Below are 21,703 nucleotides of genomic sequence, written 5' to 3' on the forward strand. Positions count from 1 at the left end.
ATAAAATCAGTACATGCATATGAGCTGATTCTTAAAAACAAATCCAAGAGTCGGACACGACTTAGCGACTAAAGAGAGAGAATACTAAAGTATTCAAAACAGTTAAGAATTCTTCAACCTTCCAGCATCCCACATACATACTTTCTATAAACTAAGGAATCAATTTGGTACATATTTTTTAAAACATTTCTTAATGTATTTACATAACTATAAGGCATATATTTTATACAACTTTTCTTTTTATAAAAATATATGCATATAAACAAAATTGTGTTACATGTGTACAAATATATTTTTATATGTTGTATACATGTTAATCTTTCTTTTTTTAAAATAAATGGAATCATACTATGCACATTATTCTGTGATTTGGTTTCAATTTAGCTTTAGGGATCTTTCCAGGTTTTTAGCCCACAAGTCAAATTTTGCATGACTATTGTGAGTGCTTATCTTTAGACATCATAGGTAGTATTTCCTAACTTCCTACCCTATAATATTCCAAAATGAATGGATTATTAGTTTCAGTGCCAAGGAAAATGAGTAATGCCGCTTTCTCCATTGTAATGTTGCTTATTTTAAGAGTGTTATAGCAAGTTTCATTCAGTTTAATATCATTTTTCATCATTCCCAAAATATTTAAATCTATAAATTTATATTTTAATAAAAATATATGTATATACATAAAGAATACATAATTTAGTAAATCAAGGTTTAAAATGAATAAAAACTAAAATTTACCTTTATAAAAAGCAAAAGCAATATAATATAGCAAATCTGCCTGCTAACTAGAAAAACTAGACACATACAGAATTCATTTTCTGATTCAATTGTACAAAAAACAGAGAAGCTGCTGAAAACTGTTTTCAGAGAATTCTTACCAGCTTAAAGAAAAGTTTAAAAACAGTTTATCATCATACTGAAAACAGAGAAACCACAAACGGTAAGAGCAGCAGACCAGAAAAGCAATATGAGATTAAAATCTGTATTATGTGGATCTAGTCTCCTCTCATATATATAAGAAAACTGTAGTAATGTGACTGATAGTTTTGTTTTTTAACAGACCAAATAATACGATATTCTTCAAACTAGAAACAGGAGTCAAATCAAGTGGATAGCAAAATGAACACCTACTAAAAATTTACTAATCTTAAAAAAAGATAATCTGGATCATTTAAATAAGATGTTCAAAAATATAAGCTGTTAGGTTTTATTATCAAAAAAGATTGTTAAAAGGAAATGCTATAGTACTTGTAGAAGAAAATACAGTTCATTTTTACACTTCTATAAAATAATTAAAAGTTAATACTTGCTAAATAAAAAAGGAATTCGTAAGGATTGGCATGATTTAGGAAAGCCTATGGCCACACAAAATCATTGCCATAATTACTGGTGGTATTTGTAGCTGGTAAGAGCTTTCTGATATACAGTGAACTGAACACTGTAGCTTTAATTGAAGTTTGAATGTTATAAACAGTTAGATGTCTGGCTCTGGCCTGCATTCTAATACCATCAGCAGAACAGAGATGGGAAGCATAAACAAACCTTTTAACTAGATTACAGTCTCCAAAATGGCCAAGAAATCCTTCAGCACAAACTCCGGTGTGACGAATGTAGAAGAAGGAAAATGACTTTGGAATAATGCTAAAAAACAACTTCTAAATTTCTGTCATTACTGGAACATGTATTTGATTTCTCCTAACTATTTTGATGTTACTTAATATTTAGTAATGACAACTTTATTTATCATTAATTGAAGTTTGAATGTTCACTCAGTTCACTGAATATTCACTACAGTGTTCAGTTCACTGTATATCAGAAAGCTCTTACCAGCTACAAATACCACTGGTATGATAAATACCCAAATAAATAAAAATCTTTTCTATTTTATATAACATATACTTTTTAGATCAGTGTACTTTTTAGATCAGTAAAGAAGCTATGTAAAAATCAACACATTTTGTTGAATGTGGAATACTTTCCACCTCCAACACCAGTGAACCTAGATTATTATTTTTAGATACTAGAGATATTAAGAATGTATGGATTATGTTAATTAGCAGTCAACAGAGTAGTAGATACTTCTGGAATCACGGTGTAGAAAACAACAGCTTTGCATACAAGGAAAAATCACAGAATTACAAGTTCTCTTAAGAAAAGGTTACCAAGGTCAAGCCAAGTAAGGACTCAAATCAGAATTTTAACCAACTCTGAACTGTATGCTTTCCCCCATGTATGGTATCATTAGTGATTTTCTTTTCTGTCCAGCTACATTAGAAGATAAACCTTAATATACGTTAAGCCTAGTTCACCCTTTGTCTGTCTGAAGAGTTATACTGAGTCATTCCAACCTCTAAAATTTTACATGATATAGAAATACCTCAAAGCAAAATGCTAAAGAGTTAGAATCTCTACTCTCAACTGAATTACCTTTAGGTTATCTAAAGGAGATTATTTAGGACCATAGATTTTTTTCACTCCCACCAATTATTTAGATTAGTTTAAAAGCAATAAATCGTATTTATTATAAAGCTTCTTTTCTGAAGAATAACAGATAACACAGAATAGTTCTATAGCATTTAAAAATATTTCCAAACTCTACTGGTCATATGCATTGGTATAATATTTATAGGATAACAGAGTCAATAAGGAGATCAGCCCTGGGATTTCTTTGGAGGGAATGATGCTGAAGCTGAAACTCCAGTACTTTGGCCACCTCATGCAAAGAGTTGACTCACTGGAAAAGTCTCTGATGCCGGGAGGGATTGGGGGTAGGAGGAAAAGGGGACGACAGAGGATGAGATGGCTGGATGGCATCACTGACTCGATGGACATGAGTCTGAATGAATTCCGGGAGTTGGTGATGGACAGGGAGGCCTGGCGTGCTGCAGTTCATGGGGCTGCAAAGAGTCAGACAAGACTGAGCGACTGAACTGAACTGAAGCATACAGAATGAACTGCATTCCTTAGGATGGATATGAAAGTTACTTGATTAATAAAATAGAATGTTTTAAAATTATTTTTTTCTCCTAAAAGTAAAGGATGTAAAAATCAACTTTGCTAGCTGGATTTTAATTCAGTAGCTGCTTTAAAGAACAACTACATAATAATTTCGGCATCTAGAGAATACAAGTTGTACATTCTTATACCAAAAAAATTTGACTTTAAGCAATACTAAAAAGAGTATGTTAAACTTCATCCTATATTCATCATGTAGTAATAATGAAAAATATTGTAAGATAGAGGGTACAGAAAGTACGCATATATACATACCAAAACATTAGGCAATATAATAAACTGTTTTGTTTATAGGTTTTCCATTATCAACAGTTATACAAAAATTTTTATAGTAAATATTCACTGGATCACAAATTGTTGAAACCTCCTAACTTCATGAAACAAAATGCTATATTTAATTCTATGCAAGACAAAGGAAGTTCAATATCTAGAAGGTCTAAGTGTCATTTTTGCTGTATGATGATAAGACTGACTTTATGTATATTTTATTTCCAAGTTGTACACTGGTCTGCATCTACGTTCCTTATAAAGAACTGGATTTTTTTAGTTTGTTTTTCTGTCCTTATAAATTTTGAGAAAATTGCCATTACCCTATCAACAAGCTACTGGGGCCACAATTTTACTGTTTACCAGAGTACTTACTGACTGATAAAAATTCTTTACTGTCTTTAATTAGGAAGTATCATGAATGTACCATGATGGATTATTTTGCTGCCAATAGGTTGTTTGTTTGTTTTATTCTAATAGGTTTCCTCATTTATAACATGGAGACAATGTTACAATGTTTATAGGACCACTTTAAGGACTGACTGAGATTGATAATATTTATCACAGAGCTAGTCAGTTAAAATGAATGGTAATATAATTATTACTAAAACAGAAAATTAAGAATGAATGTGAAAGAGATCAGAATTGACTGACCATCAGAAATCTATTTACCTTCACAAAATACTGTATCCAGCAGGGGATCCCCTCCTTTTTTTAACCAGTGAACAAGTATTATTCTAAAAGGTATATAAGAGCAAAGGAAATTCAGGAAATCTCTAACATGCTTTTAAATTTATATATTAAAAACTGTGACAGAACTAAGTACTTTTTGTTTCTAAGAAATCATTCAACTAAGAACTCATTTTACTAAGGTACTAGAAACGATGTCACATATAAAGATTAAAAACTGCAACTGATTTAAAACTAGAACAGGGAAGTTTCTTATGAGGATATTAGAGAAATACATGAAGTACACATTAAAAATTCCAAAACTCCTAAACGGTATGTGTGTGTTAGTTATTCAGTCATGTCCGACTCTTTGTGACCCCATAGACTGTAATGTATCTGCTCTGTCCATGGAATTCTCCAAGCAAGAATACTAGAGTGGGTTGCCATTCCCTTCTCCTGGGGATCTTCCAGAGCCAGGGATGGAACCCTGGTCTCCTACATTGCAGGCAGATTCTTTATCATCTGAGCTACCAGGGAAGCCAATTAATTATTCGATTTTAATTAAATCATACTGTCAGCTTAAACTATGGTAGAAAATAACTAAATGCTCAAAACGATAATGTACAATATCTTTCAATGAACCATGAAAGATAACTTCTTATAGGAGATGTAAAGAGAAAGTTACTTTAGAAAGAAAAAAAGTTTAAGATTACAGAGTTGGGTTTTTAGGAGGGGTGATAATTTAGTAAAAAATACATACTTTAATGAACAGTGTTGGTCACCTTCAAAGAAAAGTATATAGCAATAAAATATCAGAAGTGATAGCCATACACACTACTATTTTCATGGTCTAAAATTACTGAATTATATACAGAATAGAAATCTCCAGAATACAGTATTAAGTGCAGTTTTTTCCCTTTATATTAGTCTGTTCTAATAAAATACAGCAAATATCCTTTTTAAACATCCATTTTTCTACCTGGCACTATCCATTTCGTTCATAAAATTAATTTAGGTAGAAACATTAAATAAAGATATGACCAATACACCTGTGTAACACAATTAAGATACCTTCCACAAACTGTAGGGACCCATCCTTGTTTCTCAGATGCCTAGCATGGTGCCTGACATACATTAGATACTCGATAAACGTTTAATGAGTGAGTACAATCTGTTTAGCACATACAGTCAAAATACAGACAAGTTTGCAAAGGTTCATAAGTTGCACATAGGCTTTCTGGCTGACTTCCTGGGGTCCCACTGATGACTAGGAATAATCTTCATATCCACAGAAAACTGGAAAGTTGGTAATTGTCTGGGTAAGGACCGAAAAAAACAAAGGGAAACACGTCACCTATGTTACAGTTGCTTTATAGAGCTGGTAAATGCAGGCTAATCATTCCAATAACCTATTCTGCCAGTTACTCAATGAAATGAAATTTAAGTATATCCTGAATATTTGCTAGTACACTCTTAATTGGAATTTTTTAATCCCTTATTTAAAATAAATCATTTTTGTCAAATCACATCCTGTACAGAATATGTTTTTACTTCTTATGAATACTATTTGTTAACAAGATTTAATTTGGCCACTAGAAAAAGTGAGAACCATAGTAAAGATAAAGAAAAAAAATCATGGTAGTGAATACGCTGTAGCAGGAAAGAAAGGAAAAAGGAAGAAAATGAAGAAATTCTACATCTAAGAGTCAAGAAATTCAAACACGTCTAACTATAATATCAAATATGACAAACAACCATTAGGGCCTACTGTGTACTGAAAACTGTGCTGTGGGGGATATAAATGCTAACAAGAAAAAAAATTTTAGTCTTACTTAAGTAGTTCATAGAGCAAGAATCATAAAAAAGCATTTATAATACAATATGCATTTTTCATATATATAGCTTAATACAGGAGTAAGAAGTATATTCACTGATTAACTAGAAGTGCAGGGGGGAAAATAACCATTAGGGAAAGCTGAAATAATTCTCAAAACAGTCACAATCCACAATGAGAGAAATCAGTACCCCCTCAAAAAAATCAACAACAAATTACTGAATTGTAAATGGACAAAATTACAGCTTTATAGCTATTTATTTTAATATTATTAGAATATGACCCCATATAAAAGCCTTAAGTGTCATGTGCACAATAGTTTTATTCCTGATAAAAGAAAATGAGATAGTGTAGCTTAGTGAATGTCAAGAGACCAGAGTTCTCTGGTCCATGTGCTGTCTACTTACAGGCCTTAGAACTCTGAGTAAGCTTCTACAACTCTCTGAACTCCCACAATATGGAAAATGAAGAGTTGGACAAACTGACCTCCAAGATACCACCTCCATGAAACTTACAACTCTAAAATATATCTTAATATGTAAGAAACAAGCCATAAAAAAATAAACAGCTTTTTTAAAGGTAAGTCATTTTTCAACTTAGAGGCAGTCTAGAATCTTTAAACTATATAGGGTTACCCTGAGGGTGGTGGAATAAGAAATGTTTTCAAATAAAAACAGAAAGTAAGTAAAGTATTATAATCAAGCTATAAATTTTCTCTCAGCTGCCTACTGGGAAACTACCACCCCAATAACCTACTCAATTCACTTTACTTAAAAGTTATTTCTTCATTATATTCTACTTCCGTCTTTTATGTTAAGGTTGCTGAGGTATTAAGGTGAGGACAAGAAATCCTAGGTGGATCTGAAATACTATTATTGGGAGACAAACTTGAACTTGGCACAGATTTCTGCCAAAGTGCACCAATTACACCTCAGAGAGAGATAAGAAATTGTTAAAATTCACAACAGAAAGGAGAGAAATAGGACCATGTTGTTCATTGCTACACAGCTTTTCCTTCCCCTGTGTAAATGTCTACTTTTGCACACAGTTGGTAATTAAAATTTTACAGAACAAGCTTCTACATATGCAATGCTTTCCTGTCTCTGAAGTGTAAATATATTGTGTTTTCGCTTTACCATCAAGAAAATGAAAAAATTAAAACTATTATCATGTCTAATATTTGTGTCAAATATCCTTAGATTTATTTTTCTTCAATCCTTTCTAGTTGATCAAATTGCTGTTTTCACATTGCCAGTGTGATCACAAAATTGCTACTTTACAGGAGAATATTTTTTGCTGACATAAATTATGGGATCAGAGATACCAATGCAGTTATAAGAAAAGGGTGTGTATGTGTGTGCTTGTGTGAGGGAGAGAGATTGTGTGTGCGTGTGTGAATGTGTGCATCCATCTTTAAGGAAAGGATAAAGAAATGTACATATAAAACAAAATACCACTTTCTAATGTAAGCCCTAGTAAAAGGCCTACATCAGAAACATACTAGAAAGAAATGTTTTTGAACATTTCAGAAAGCATTTCTGAAATCAAATACAGTACTGAATTTGAAAACCATTCACCGAGAACATACCATGTAAAAATGAAAAATAGTTATTTTTATCAAGATTGTTCCTCTATAAACCTGAATCTGATTTATCTTTCAATTTATATCTCACTACAATGCATGTACTAACTATACCATCATGATTTCCTTGACTCATGAAAACATTTTAGGAATTTGTATCCTTTCACATATAGTGAGCGATTTGGTTCAGTACCCCCCAGAGATGAAAAACTCATCTCAATTTACAACAGTAAATAAATAATTCAGTTAAAACTGCAAGTGGTACCAATCCAGCAAACTATTGATGGAGAGGTTTGGCCTTCCATAAAGTCGGAACAACATAAAAGTTTTCAATGGGGATTACTTGTTCAGACAAGTTACAAAGATTAGAAAAATACTCAGATTAATTATGAAATAGATAATATTCTCATCTTATGTAAAATAAATATCACGAACGTATATAGGGAGAAACAATACCAGTGATATTTAACTTAAAGCATTTTAAGCTTTTAACTTTAATATGCTGATATATGAAACAAACATTAAACAAAAAAAGCAGTAATACAAGTCAAAACCTAACCAAAGGCCTCTATCAACCCAAATTTTGAAATTTTCTATGCAAGTCAGACAAAACAAAAAAAAAAAAGGAAAATTAAACCCAGAAAGCAAAACCCAATCAAGTCTGTTCAACACTGAAGTCAATATCCAAATCACATACAGAACCAAAAAGGGGAAAACACTCAGGTCTACAAATGGATAAGCAGTTCCGATACAATCCAGATCCCGACATTTTCCCACTCAGAAACAAATGCAGTGGAGCTTTTCCTAGGGAAAAAGGAAAAAAGCTCCCCAAATGATTTTTTTAAAGTGACATCTAGAAAGTGTGCCTCTTTCTGTCTCTTTCCCTGGCGCCTCATTGGAGGAAGGAGGGGGTTGTTTTTGTATTCTCCCCCACTGGAGCAAGACACAATCAGATGTTAGCTGGAGGAGAGAAACCACTTTTGACAACAGCAAATAAAAATAAAAAGTGCCCTTCCTCCTCTGACAGGATGGGCACCCACCTCACACACCCCTCCCCACTCCAACCCCTCCTTCACCACCCCCCCAGCACCACCCCCTCCTCACCCCGGAGCTCCACTGCGTATGTGGTTTGGTGCTACTGTTGCCCCGGAGTTAAAGTCAGAGCCAGAGGAAGGCAATGAAGCCCCCACAGACACACTTACCTTTTCTGCCCCCCACTTTTGAGTGCCTTCCCTGGAGCTGTGGAGGATGACACAAAGGGTAATAAAGGGGGGGGGGAGTGGAGGAGGAGGAGGAGGCGAAGGAGGAGGAGAGCTGGGGAAGTGGCTGCTCCTGGGTGTAGTGAGATGTCTCCAGCCAGGGCCAAGCAGCAGCAGCAGTAGCAGCAGCAGCAGCAACAGCAGAGAAGGGTCTGTGTTGCTAAGAGGCTTTTGGTCTCTTTCTCTCCTCTCACGGCCAACGAGGAGGAGGATGGAGGGGGCTCGGGAGAGAGGCTAGTGGAGGGGTGAGGGGGTAGGAGTCGTGGATGGGGGTTTTCGAAGAAGAAGAAACTCCTTCTCCTTCTCTCTCAGGCTCAATCCCCCTCTCAGGTCTCAGGGCTGGAGGGTGGGGGAAGGAACTCAGCCGCCTTCCCCCCACCCCCCTCAATTCAAGGTTGAAGTGGGGTAAAATTAGTGTCCTGTCCCTTTAAAAATAGAAATAAAAGGTGCCCCCCCTCTGCCACTGCCTCTCTCTTCATCATCAGCTGCTGCTGCTGCTGGGGTCTCTCTGCTTGGGGGGGGAGGGGGGTTCGGGTAGAAGAGACGGGAGGCACTCACTGCGCATGTCCCTCTCTGACGGGAGGCTGGTTGGTTGAAGGCAGGAGGAGGGGGAGGGGAGGAAATGAGATGGTTTCCCAGAAGGCTCCGAGGCGATCGCGACCCGGAAGACATTGTAGCAGGGGGTAGAGAGGCGGGGGCGGAGAGTAGGAGGAAGTCGCTACTCTTTAACACCCCCAGTCCCCTCCTCCCTCCTAAGGGAAAGTGGAGGAACGGAAGTGGGCGTGGACGGAGGCTAAAGGAGGTCACGTGTTTGGGCGGGAGAGGGGCGGGGTGGGGAGGCGGTGCCTGCGCGGGGCATGCCGGGAGTCTTGGTGAATTCGTTGGCAGCTGCAGGTGAAGCAGAGCAGAGAACGGTGCGAGAGGAACCTGTGAAGCGATTCCCACCGTCTCCGGAATCTCGCTCTGCCCTGGTAAGAGATAACTTTTCCATGAGAGGTAACATGGAGTGGACTAGCCTCAAAACGAAAGCCTTGGGCGCCTGTGGCGAAAAGCGAATCGAAAAGGAGAGGACGGAACGCTTTGGAGACTGGGAATGCGGGAAGGGGGGCAGGCTTGTCTAGGCCAGACAGGCCAGAATCTAGGCGGGCTCCTTCCGTCTCGTGGCTTCCCCCTGAGCCAGCCGGCAGCGGGTCCTGGACGAGCGTAGGGAGCGTAGATGAGCTCATGAACCTAAATCTGTGGCATGTGGTGACTGCATTCGGTGATGGTGAGAAATGTGATGGTCCAGGTGTAAGAGAGAAACGGGATCTCAGAACCCCCAGCAGATGACTCTGTTAACTGCTTCTCCACCTCCGAGTGGGGCACCTGTCCAGGGAGGGAAACAAGCTGTGTGAATTTTGACAACTTCTGTCATTGGATGTATTGTTTATATTGAGTGTTACTACCATCAGTCCTTATTTCGTTAACCTCACAGGAATTCTGGAGTGGCTTTGAGGAGGGAGCAAGCTGGCACTTGGTTCTTAAGTAGAATTTCCCTCCGTGTCTTGCGTGGTTTCCGCAACAAAATGCCTGTAGCATTTCTCAGAAGGGGGGTATGGAATTGTGTAATTCTTGATCTTGTGTCTTAGTTATCGTTGATAGAGAAGGGGACATCATCAGAGTTTTCCCTTTAGTGTAGATGCGAGATTTTTAAAAGGATGTTTTTAGTTTTTTTTGGTTACTAGCCTCAGATTTAGAGCCGTTGGTTTCTCAAATGCTGCTGTTTTTGCTGGAAGTAATGTTTCCCTCATGTTAATTCAGAGTGTTTAAAAAAGACGGGTTTTCATTAATAACTGTTTTTAGTAAAATACCACCGTTTCTTTCTCACATTCTGTCCATAAAATCATAACTAAAACCATTTCAGTCTTTCAGTTATAATTTTTTTGTAAACGTGCATTGAAAGACTATCACTTATGTATGTATTTTTTAAAACCAAGACTCTGAAATTCCTCATGTTTCTTGTGTTTGTATTACTTAATTCTGTAGTGATTTCTTTTAGGGTATGCTATCAGTTAAAGTTACTGCTTATTCTTCTTGTATGTTTTGACACTGAATTTTGTTTATGCACCACTGACTAGTGCTTTTACCACTTTCTGTGTGTGCAGTAATCCTGTCAAATGGAATAAAAACTGGACTCTGGTGCCTTAAATTTTGTTTCTATTGAAACCAAATATATGACACTTTAGAACAAAAAAACTATAACAGAGCCATAAAAGTGCCATAGATAACAAACTTTAAATCGTTTTTTTGTGGCAAAATACTAAATGTGCAAAAGAGTGTACAAATCATAGTTATAAAATATAATGATTAGTAAACAGAATGTGGAAGAATGGACAAGCCACAGATATACAGTATAATGAATAATTGTGAACACAGTATTCTGTATCGAAATGAAGAATTAGAACATTGCTGTCCCCTTCACTTTTATTTCAAGTATTTTTTAACCACCTTTGTCAGCATTCCTAAACAATATACATTGGTTTTGCCTTTTTTTTTTTTTTAATATCCTGTATGTAACTGAATTACATGTTATGTATCATTTTCAGTCAGTCCTGTTAGCTCTAGTTCATGTATTTTCATTGCTGATAGTAATGTTTATAAGTAAGTATAGTGTAGTAAGTCATTTTGTGAACGTACACAATTTAACTAGTCTAGTATTATGGACATTTAGATTGTGGCTAGTTTTTAGTGCTTAGAAATAGTACAACTCTGTGTAATCTTACACATGCATTTTATATACATAGCATGCATTTCTGCAGAATGTAGACTATGCCAAACTTTTTAAAGTGAATATATCAATTTATACTCCCACCAACAATGTATGATAGATCCTTTTTTCTACAGTTTTGAAAACAGTTGGTACTTTTTGTTTTTGCCAATCTGATGATACAATGCTTTATGTTATTATTTTAATTTGCAGTTCCTGATTGTTAATGGGGTTGAGCAGTTTTTCTAAAATTTATTGGCTGTTTGAGAGTTTAATGTTGTGAGGCCTTATGTTCCTGAAATTATCTTTACTGTACTCTGTTAGTTTGACTGGGTGTAGAATTCTAAATTGGTAATGTTTCTCTTCAGATTTGAGGAGAAATTCTTAGTGTTTGATAAAAATTTGACTCCTTTCTTGTTTTTAATGTTGCATTTCACTTTCTTCTCCCTTATGGAAGCTTCTGAAGCCTTTTTGTTTGAAGCTTATAGATTCTTCTCTTTGTTTTATACAATGTTCTGAAACATCACAGTAATGTGAGATAATTTATGAGTCCATAGAAATTTATATGCATTTCATGATAGGTTCTTTCAGCCTAGCAACCTGTATCCCTCAGCTCTAAAGTTTCTGATTCATTTTCTGTAATTTCCTTACCTCAGTGTTTCTTATACCTGCAATTAGGCATTATACTGCTGGACCTATTTCTTTTCTCCCATTTTTCATATTTTTCCAGTTTTTTGCTTTACGCTTTCTGGGAAATGTACTTGATTTTTCAAACCTTGGGACTTTCATTTCTCCTACTGTTTTTTTGATTTTCAGGACCATTTTTTGATCTTTGCATTTTTTTCCCCCCACGGGATTTCTAGTATTTTTTTCCTCTTTATGGATTTAAAGTTTTGTTTTGATGTTTATTTCTCCCCCTGCACTCTGTGTTTTCTAAGTTATTCTTTGTGTTGGTGTATTTTAGTCTCACTTTAGAGGCTTTCCTTGGCTCTGTTGTGATCCTTGATTGTGTTCAAATTTTTGTAAGGAACGTTGGAAATCTATTTCATGCCTCTCTTAACTTAGCTAAGGTTTGCTAGCTGTTGATGGTTCTCACTGTGGAAAGATTTGGCTGGGATAAATTTGGGAGGGAAACCCAAATATCAATTTCCTTAAAATTTCTTTAGGTATTTGGAATTTTTTTTCTCTTGGGCTAGTAAGAGTCCAACAAGAAGGATTGTTTAATTTTCTGCCTCAGAGTCAGTGTTTCTTAGCTGTTTCAATATGATCTCCCCAAGACATTTGTCAAGTGTCTCAGAGACACATTTGGTTATCAGAAATGGGTTGCTACTGAATATCACTGGATAGATGCTGCAGGTGCTATAGACCATCCTACAATGCATAGGGCAGCCACTCACAACGGAGAAATTACCCAGTTCTAAAGGTCAGTATTGCCTCTTGCTCCTGGTGTAAGGTATCAAGGTATAAGCCTGATTTCCAATGCTCTGAGAACCAGGTGAAAACAGAGCTCAGGAATCTCAACATTCTTTTTTTTTTTTTTTTTTTTTTTTTAATTCTTTGATACTCGCACCCTCTACTGTGCCTGCTGTCTCTTAGTGTAGGATCCTTCTGTATTATCCTTTCTGGAACCACTTGTCTTCTGATGGAGTGGAGTAAGGGGTTCTGCTTAATTTTGACCATTTTAGCACTGCAGGCCTTTTGGAGATGGTTTTGCCAATGAATTTTAACCCAAACTAAAACACTGGCTATATTATGTGTTTATCTTTTTTGAACAGGATTGGTTGATGAGTCTAGATAGCTTTGTACATTGTAATAATGCTTTAATGGGAAAATAAGATACGAGTTGAACATTATGAACTAGGAGGTGGATGAAACCTGGTATAGATAGTTGGCTTCCCTGGTAAAGAATGTAAAGATGGTAAAGAATCTGCTTACAGTACAGGAGACCCAGGTTCAATCCCTAGATCGGGAAGATCCCCTGAAGAAGTGAATGGCTACCTGGAGGACTACAGTCCATAGGATTGCAGAGTCAGACACGAGTAAGCAGCTAACACTTTCACTCTCACATTCCCCATTCTTTTACTTCAATTTGTTTCCCCTTTTCACTCCTAGTGTGGCTTAGATAGTTATCTTCACACAAGCATGTGTTGAGATTGCTAGTTTTTTCTAATATTTTCCCCTTAATCTCACATAGTTCTCTTTCTCCCTCTTCACCTGCAATAAAGTCTTTGTCTTTTGTATTTTATACTGCTTCTTTGATTCATAATAGAATTGAGATTACTATGACGTATGAAGGTTGAAGTCAGATTTGGCAAGATTAAAATTCTAAGTGTGTTAGTTTTCTTTGGACACACTCATACACATTTTCAGTTTTCCTTAATCTTTCCACAGTGTATAAAAATAAACACTTTTTATATGGATGACCCAGAAATGTCAACTTATACTACTTTCTTAAAATAATCACTTCTCCTAATAGTTCCATATATATCTACATCAACTTACTTTATAATGAGTATCTAAAATATTTTCTCTAAAACCTGTTGGTTTGTATTATGTCCAGGTGTGTTATAGCACCACTTTGATGCAATGTCTGATGGCATAATGTATTTAAAAAATTATGTTGAAATAATTTTATGTGACATACTTTTTAAAAGTTAAAATTTTGTTGTTACAGTTACTACTGATTACTTTGTATTCTCAAATCATAAGATACATTACTTAAGTAAGCAACATGATTATTTTTAAAGTTCCCCCAAATTAATATACATTCAGTGTAAAAGTAAAAAATGAAATTCACCTATAATCTCTACACTCATTAAATAATTCTGTTAAGATGTTGATATATGTTATTTCAATATTTTTTTACCTGTTTCTGTACATTTATTAACAAAACTGGATTGTAGAGTTTTGTTGTATACTTTTAAAAGAAATAACATTTAGCTAGCATCTTTCCATTGTATTACATACTTGTATAAAATAATATGATCCTTATTTGCTTTATATTACAGAAATCTGCCAGCCTCTGGGAGCTGTGTTCCTGTATAATGCCTTGATCAGTGTTACTTCTCTTTAAAATAAAATATTAAAAAATTTCACTTTTCCTATATAAATGCTTTTCCAGCATCTGATTTTTAAAAACAACAACAAACAGTTGAATTAATCTTAAAGTAGCTTTAAAGTAGCTAGCATTTCCCTTGAATTAGCGTTCATTGTTTTGCAGATATTCCTGTAGGGTAACAATCTGCTAAAGCAGATTTTGCCTGTACATTTTTTTTTTCTTCATTTTATAGATTATCTGTCTTACTGACTTAGACTGCCTTTGTGCTTACATTTCATTTTCACAAATCTTTTGTAAGATTTTATTCCCACCTGGTGTTTTCACAAATTTTGACTTTGAGTGTGCCTTTTTTCTTTGAAATTTTTTAACGAAAAGGGGTTTTTGATTTGTTTTCCAGAAAAACTGAGTATAGACAACAGTAAATTGCTATATAGCCACACTCAACCAGCTCATCTTACTATAACCTAGTTTCCTTTTTTATTAATATCTTACCTTAGTGTGGTACATTTGTTGCAATTGATGAACCAGTATTGATACATTATTATTAATCAAAGTTTATAGCTTACATTAAGGTTCCCTCTTTGAATTTAACATTATGGTTTCTGACAAATGTGTAATGACAAATATCTGCCCTGATGGTATACAGAATAGTTTAACGTCTCTAAAAGTCCCTTGTGTTCTGTTCTCCCATTCATGCCTTGAACTCTTGGCAACTAATGATTTTTTCATGATCTCCCTAGTTTTGCTTTTTCCAAATTGTCATACAGTTGGAATCATACAGTGTCTACCCTTTTCAGGTTGGCTTTTTCCCTTAGCAATATGCCTCCCAAGTCTTGTCCATTTCTTTTCATGACTTGATAGCTCAGTTCATTTTAGCACTGAATATTTCATCTGATGGATGTATCACAGTTTGTTTATCCATATACCCACTGAAGGACATCTTGGTCTTCCAGATTTTGGCATTTATGACAGAAGTGGTCATAAACATTCAGATGCAGGTCTTTGTGTGGACAAAAGTCTTCAATTCACCTGGGTAAAATACCAACGTTCCTGATTGTTAGATTATGTGATGAGTACATTTAGTTTTGTAAGAAGCTGCCAAACTGCCTACCAAAGTGAGTGTACCTACCATTTTGCACTCCAGTCAGCAGTAAATCAGAATTCTAATTACTTCATGTCATCCTAGCATCGGAGAAGGCAATGGCACCCCACTCCAGTACTCTTGCCTGGAAAATCCCATGGACGGAGGAGCCTGGTAGGCTGCAGACCATGGGGTCGCTAAGAGTCAGAAACAACTGAGTGACTTCACTTTCACTTTTCACTTTCACACATTGGAGAAGGAAATGGCAGCCCACTCCAGTGTTGCTTGGAGAATCCCAGGGATGGGGGAGCCTGGTGGGCTGCCGTCTATGGGGTCGCACAGAGTCGGACACGATTGAAGCGACTTAGCAGCAGCAGCAGCAGCATCCTAGCATTTGATCCAAACAATCCATTGTTTTGGATTTAGTCACTTTATTTATTGGCTGTGCTTTCTCTAATTGTGGCATGCAGGTACTACTTTTCATGGTGGTGTGTGGACTTCTCATTGCAGTGGCTTCTATTGTGGATCACAGGCTCTAGGCGTGTGGACTCGAGGGCACCTGAGCTTTAGTAGTTGCAGCACACAGGCTCAGTAGTTGTGGGCCACAAGTCTAGTTGCTCCAAGACATGTGGAATTTTCCCAGACCAGGGATCAAACAGTGTCCTCAACATTAGCAGGCAGATTTTTATCCACTTCACCAACAGAAAGTTCTGGATTTAATCATTCTAACAAGTATAGATTGTTGTTTTGATCCCCAGTGATAAATGATATTTCTAGAAATATACCCAGGAGTTATATCTCTGGATCGTATAGTAACTTTATTTTTACTTTTTAAGGACCCTACATACTGTTCTCCATACTAGCTGTGGAACTTACATTCCCACAAACAATGTAAGGGGGTTCCATTTTCTACACACCTACATCTACAATGAACACTTGAATTAGCATTCATTGTTTTGCAGATATTCCTGTAGGGTAACAATCTGCTAAAGCAGATTTTGCCTGTACATTTTTTTTTCTTCATTTTATAGATTATCTGTCTTACTGACTTAGACTGCCATTTCCAACATTTAGTGCTTGTAAACTGTTGTTGATAGCCATTCTGACCTATGTGAGGTGATAACTCATTTTCCGTCACTCAGGTGTGTCTAACTCTGCAACCCCATGGACTGCAGCATGCCAGGATTCCGAGTCCTTTACCATCTCCGGAACTCATGTCCATTGAGTTGGTGATGCCATCCATCATCATCTCATGCTCTGTTGTCTTCTTCTCCTGCCTTCAGTCTTTCCCAACATCAGGATCTTTTCCAGTGAGTCAGCTCTTCGCATCAGGTGGCCAAATATTGGAGCTTCAGGATCAGTTCTTCCAGTGAATAATAAGGGTTGATTTTCTTTAGGATTGATTGGTTTGATCTCTTTGCTATTCAAGGGAGTCTCCTCCGCACCACAGTTCGAGGGCATCAGTTCTTCCGTGTTCCACCTTTTTTATTGTCCAGTTCTCACATCTGTACATGACTACTGGAAAAACTTTAACTTTGATGGTATGGACCTTTGTCAGCAACATAATGTCTCTGCTTTTTAATATGCTGTCTAGGGTTGTCATTGCCTTTCTTCCAAGGAGCAAGTGTCTTTTAATTTCATGGCTGCAGTCACCGTCCTCAGTGATTTTGGAGCCAGAGGAAAAAAAATCTTTCACTGTTTCCATTGTTTCTCCATTTATTTGCCATAAAGTGATGGGACCTGATGCCATGATCTTCATTTTTTGAATGTTGAGTTTTAAGCCAGCTTTTTCACTCTCCTCTTTCACCTTCATCAAGAGGCTCTTTAATTCCTCTTCACTTTCTGCCATAAAGATGGTGTCATCTGCATATCTGAGGTTACTGCTGTTTCTCCCCATAGTCTTGATTCCAGCTTGTGCTTCATCCAGCCAGGCATTTCACATGATGTACTCTGCATAGAAGTTACATAAGCAGAGTGACAATGTAAAGCTGGGACGTACTTCTTTCTCAGTTTGGAACCAGTCTGTTGTTATTCCACATCTGGTTCTAACTGTTGATATTTGACCTACATGCAGGTTTCTCAGGAGGCAGGTCAGGTGGTCTGTTTTTCCCATCTCTTGAAGAATTTTCCACAGTTTGTTGTGATCTACACATTCAAAGGCTTTAGCATAGTCAATGAAGCAGAAGTAGATGTTTTTCTAGAATTCTGTAGCTTTTTCTATGATCCAATGAATGTTGGTATTTTGATCTCTAGTTCTTCTACCTTTTCGAAATCCAGCTTGTACATCTGGAAGTTCTCATTCACATAGTATTAAAACCTAGCTTAAAGGAGTATTAGCATTAGTTTGCTAGCATGTGAAATTAGTGCACTTGAGCTGTAATTTGAACATTCTTTTAACATTGACCTTCTTTGGGATTGGAATGAAAACTGACATTTTCCAGTCCTGTGGCCACTGCTGAGTTTTCCAAATTTGCTGGTATAATGACTGCTTTACCAACCTCATCTTTTAGGATTTGAAATAGCTCAACCATCACCTCCATTAGCTTTGTTCATAGTTATGCTTCCTAAGGCCCACTTGAACTTCACACTCCAGGATGTCTGGCTCTAGGTGAGTGATCACACCATTGTGGTTATCTGGGTCATTAAGATCTTTTTTGTATAGTTCTTCTGTGTATTCTTGCCACCTCTTCTTAATATCTTCTGCTTCTGTTAGGTCCATACTGTTTCTGTCCTTTATTGTGCCTATCTCTGCATAAAGTGATAGCTCATAAACTGTAGTTTTGAATTTTATTTCTCTAACAGTTGACTGGGTTGAGCATTTTTTCATGTGCCTGTTGGCGATCTGTGTACCTATTTTGAAGAAACGTCTGTTTAGGTCTTTTGCCTATTTTTTGACTGGGATTGTGTTTGTTTGTTTGTTGGTTTTGTGCTATATATTTTGGAAGTTAATCCATTGTCAGTTCCAGCATTTGCAAATACATTTTTCTAGTCTGCTTGTCATTTCATTTTGTTTATGGTTTCCTTTGATGTGCAAAAGCTTTTAAGTTTAATTAGGTATCTTTTTTTTTTTTTTTGCTCTTATTTCCATTGCTCTGAAAGTGAAAGTGAAGTTCCTCAGTTGTGTCTGTGTCTCTTCAAGACCCCATGGACTGTAGCCTACCAAGCTCCTCCGTCCATGGGATTTTCCAGGCAAGAGTGCTGGAGTGGGTTGCCGTTTCCTTCTCCAGGGAATCATCCCAATCCAGGGATTGAACCCAGGTCTCCCACATTGTAGGCAGATGCTTTACTGTCTGAGCCACCAGGGAAGTCCGTTACTTTAGGAGATCCAAAAAATATTGTTGCTAATTTTATGTCAAAGAGTGTTCTGCCTATGTTTTCCTCTTTAACCCATTTTGAACTTATTTTGTGTATAATTTTAGAGAATGTTCTAATTTAATTCTTCTGCATGTAGCTGTCCAGCTTTCCCAATTCCAATTGCTGAAGAGACTTTCTCCAGTATATATTCTTGCCTCCTTTATCATAGATTAATTCAGCATGCTAATTGACCAGAGGTTTGGGCATTTATTTCTGGACTTGCTATGCTGTTCCATTTACCTGTGTGTCTCTCTTTGTGCTAGTGCAGTACTGTTTTCACTACCGTATTTTTATAACATAGTCTGTAGTCAAGGAGCACGATTCCTCTAAGTATTCTTTCTCAAGATTGTTTTGACTCTTTAGGGTCTTTTATGTTTCCATGCGATGCTTAAAATTGTTTATTCTAGTTCTGTGACAAATGCTTTGGTAATTTAATAGGGATTGAATTGAATCTGTAAAATGCCTTGGGTAGTATGGTCATTTTAACAGTATTGATTCTTCCAATTCAAGAACATGGTATATCTTTCCATCTTTGTGGGTCATCTTTAGTTTATTTCATCAGAGTCTTATAGTTTTTGTAGTACAAGTCTTTTGCCTCTTTAGTTAGGTTTATTCCCAGGTATTTTATTGTTTTTGATGTGATGGGAAATGGAAATGTTTCCATTTTATTGGCGTAAAATTGCTTGTAGTAGTAGTCTCTTATGATCTTTTATATTTTTGTTGTGTTAGTTGTAACTTCTCTGTTTTCATTCCTGACTTTATTAATTTGGGTCTGCTTTTTCTTGATGAGTCTGGCTAAAAGTTTATTTTATCTTCTCAAAGAACCACCTTTTAGTTTTCTTTTTTAAATTAATTTATTTATTAGAGGATCATTACATTATTGTGATGGTGTTTGTCATACGTCAACATGAATCAGCATTAGGTCTATATATGTCCTCACCCTCTTGAAACCCCCTCCTACCTCCTTTTCCATCCCACCCCTCTAGCTTGTCACAGAGCATTGGTTTTGTGATCCCAGCATCATATACTGAACTCCCATTAGTTGTCTGTTTTACATATGTATATGTTTTAATGTTATTCTCTCAAATCATCCCACTCACTCATTCCCCCAACTGTGTCCAAAATGTCTTTGTGTCCTTTGATGCTCTACAAGTAGGATTATCAATGCTATCTTTGTAGATTCCACATATATGCATTAATACATGATATTGTCTTTCTGACTTACTTCACTTTGTATAATAGGCTCTGTGTTCATTCACCTCCTTAGAACTGACTCAAATGCACTTCTTTTCTTAGCTGAATAATATTTCATTTTGTATATGTACCACAACTTCCTTATCTATTCTGTTGATGAACATCTAAGTTACTTCCATGTCCTGGGTATTGGAAATAGTGCTGCAATGAACATTAGGGTACATGTAGTTAAATGTACATGTAGTTAAATGTTCCCAAATATGTCAGTTACTAGTGTCTTATGTCCCCATGGTGAGCTACAGCCTCTTGCTGTCTCTGGAGGAGACTCTGAGATCATTAAGTAGGTCTGACCCTGGCCCTTGTCAAGTTACTGTTTTTGTGCTGGATCCCAATGCGCATGGTTTTTTGTATTCACCTTGCAAGAGTTTCTCCCAGCCCTGTGGGGCTTGTGCAATTAAACCTGCTTCCCTTCAAAGTCAAATGCTCTCCAGGCTCATCTTCCTGGTGCTGGACCCCTGGGCTTGGGAGCCGACATGGAACTCAACTCTCATGCCTGTGGTAGAACCTGTGCAAATAATTATTCTCCATTTTGTGGATCATCTACCTGGGGGAAATGTGATTTGATTATATCACAAGTCTGCCTTTTCTACCCATCTTGTGGCTCCTTCTTTATGTCTTTAGTTGTAGAAGATCTTTTTTGGCAGGTTCCAGTCTTTTTCATGGAGGAGGCAATGGCACCCCACTCCAGTACTCTTGCCTGGAAAATCCCATGGACGGAGGAGCCTAGTAGGCTGCAGTCCATGGGGTCGCTAAGAGTCGGACACGACTGAGTGACTTCACTTTCACTTTTCACTTTCATGCATTGGAGGAGGAAATGGCAACCCATTCCAGTATTCTTGCCTGGAGAATCCCATGGACAGAGGAGCCTGGTGGGCTGCCGTCTATGGGGTCGCACAGAGTCGGACACGACTGAAGCGACTTAGCAGCAGCAGCAGCAGCAGCAGTCTTTTTCATATATGATTGTTCCTGCGGTTAGTGTGATTTTGGTGTTCTCATGAGAGGAGGTAAGCTCAGGATCTTTGTACTCTGCCATCTTGGCCACTCTCTCCTCCAAGTTCTTTTACGTTCAAGATGGCATTTGGAAATGGCACTGCTTTTAAGGCCTGTGGTGAACACAATGCCATCAGGGCTTTCACTGCAGAGCTTGTATAGCAGACTGGTCTTGCCATAGCCTGTGAAGCCTGTGTAGACCAGATCATCTTCTGGGTATGCAAGCACTAGTCCCTTGCAGCAGAATGCTCTAAAACAGAAAATTATCTACGTATGGAAATGCCTCAGTTATCTGGAGATCAGACATTTGGCAGTCTAAGGTATCTGGAATGGCTTCGAACTCAGACACACAAAAAGCATTGTCATATACAGGTTTTGACTTTTTTTAAGCTATCTTTTTATTATTCATTTCTAGTTTATTTCCATCATGGTATTAGAACATACATTAACATGGTTTCTATTCTTGTAAGTTTTAGGTGTGTTTATGGCCCAGATTTGGAGAAGGGAATGGCAACCCACTCCAGTATTCTTGCCTGGAGAATCCCATGGACAGAGCAGCCTGGTGGGCTACAGTCCATGGAGTCGCACAGGGTC

At 37.0% G+C, this 21,703-nt stretch overlaps 2 protein-coding genes across 3 annotated transcripts in view; one reads left to right on the forward strand and one right to left on the reverse strand.

Moving 5' to 3' along the window:
* The window catches only part of LOC129647285 (uncharacterized), a 223,253-nt gene extending 213,401 nt beyond the window's left edge, over positions 1 to 9,852 (reverse strand). Inside the window, exons 1-3 of the mRNA XM_055574438.1 lie at positions 9,666 to 9,852; positions 9,185 to 9,594; positions 8,570 to 8,606 (exon numbers count right to left, since the gene is read on the reverse strand). Of these exons, the coding sequence (XP_055430413.1) occupies positions 8,570 to 8,606; positions 9,185 to 9,594; positions 9,666 to 9,852 (634 nt within the window). The remainder of the gene's footprint in view (positions 1 to 8,569; positions 8,607 to 9,184; positions 9,595 to 9,665) is intronic.
* ORC4 (origin recognition complex subunit 4) overlaps positions 9,460 to 21,703 on the forward strand; it is a 93,131-nt gene continuing 80,887 nt past the window's right edge. For both annotated transcript variants that reach the window (XM_055572653.1, XM_055572655.1), the window contains exon 1: positions 9,460 to 9,597. The gene's annotated coding sequence lies outside the window, so the exon portion shown is untranslated. The remainder of the gene's footprint in view (positions 9,598 to 21,703) is intronic.

This window comes from Bubalus kerabau, chromosome 3 (genome assembly GCF_029407905.1).
Source record: "Bubalus kerabau isolate K-KA32 ecotype Philippines breed swamp buffalo chromosome 3, PCC_UOA_SB_1v2, whole genome shotgun sequence".
In the NCBI taxonomy this organism is placed as follows: Eukaryota; Metazoa; Chordata; class Mammalia; order Artiodactyla; family Bovidae; genus Bubalus; species Bubalus kerabau.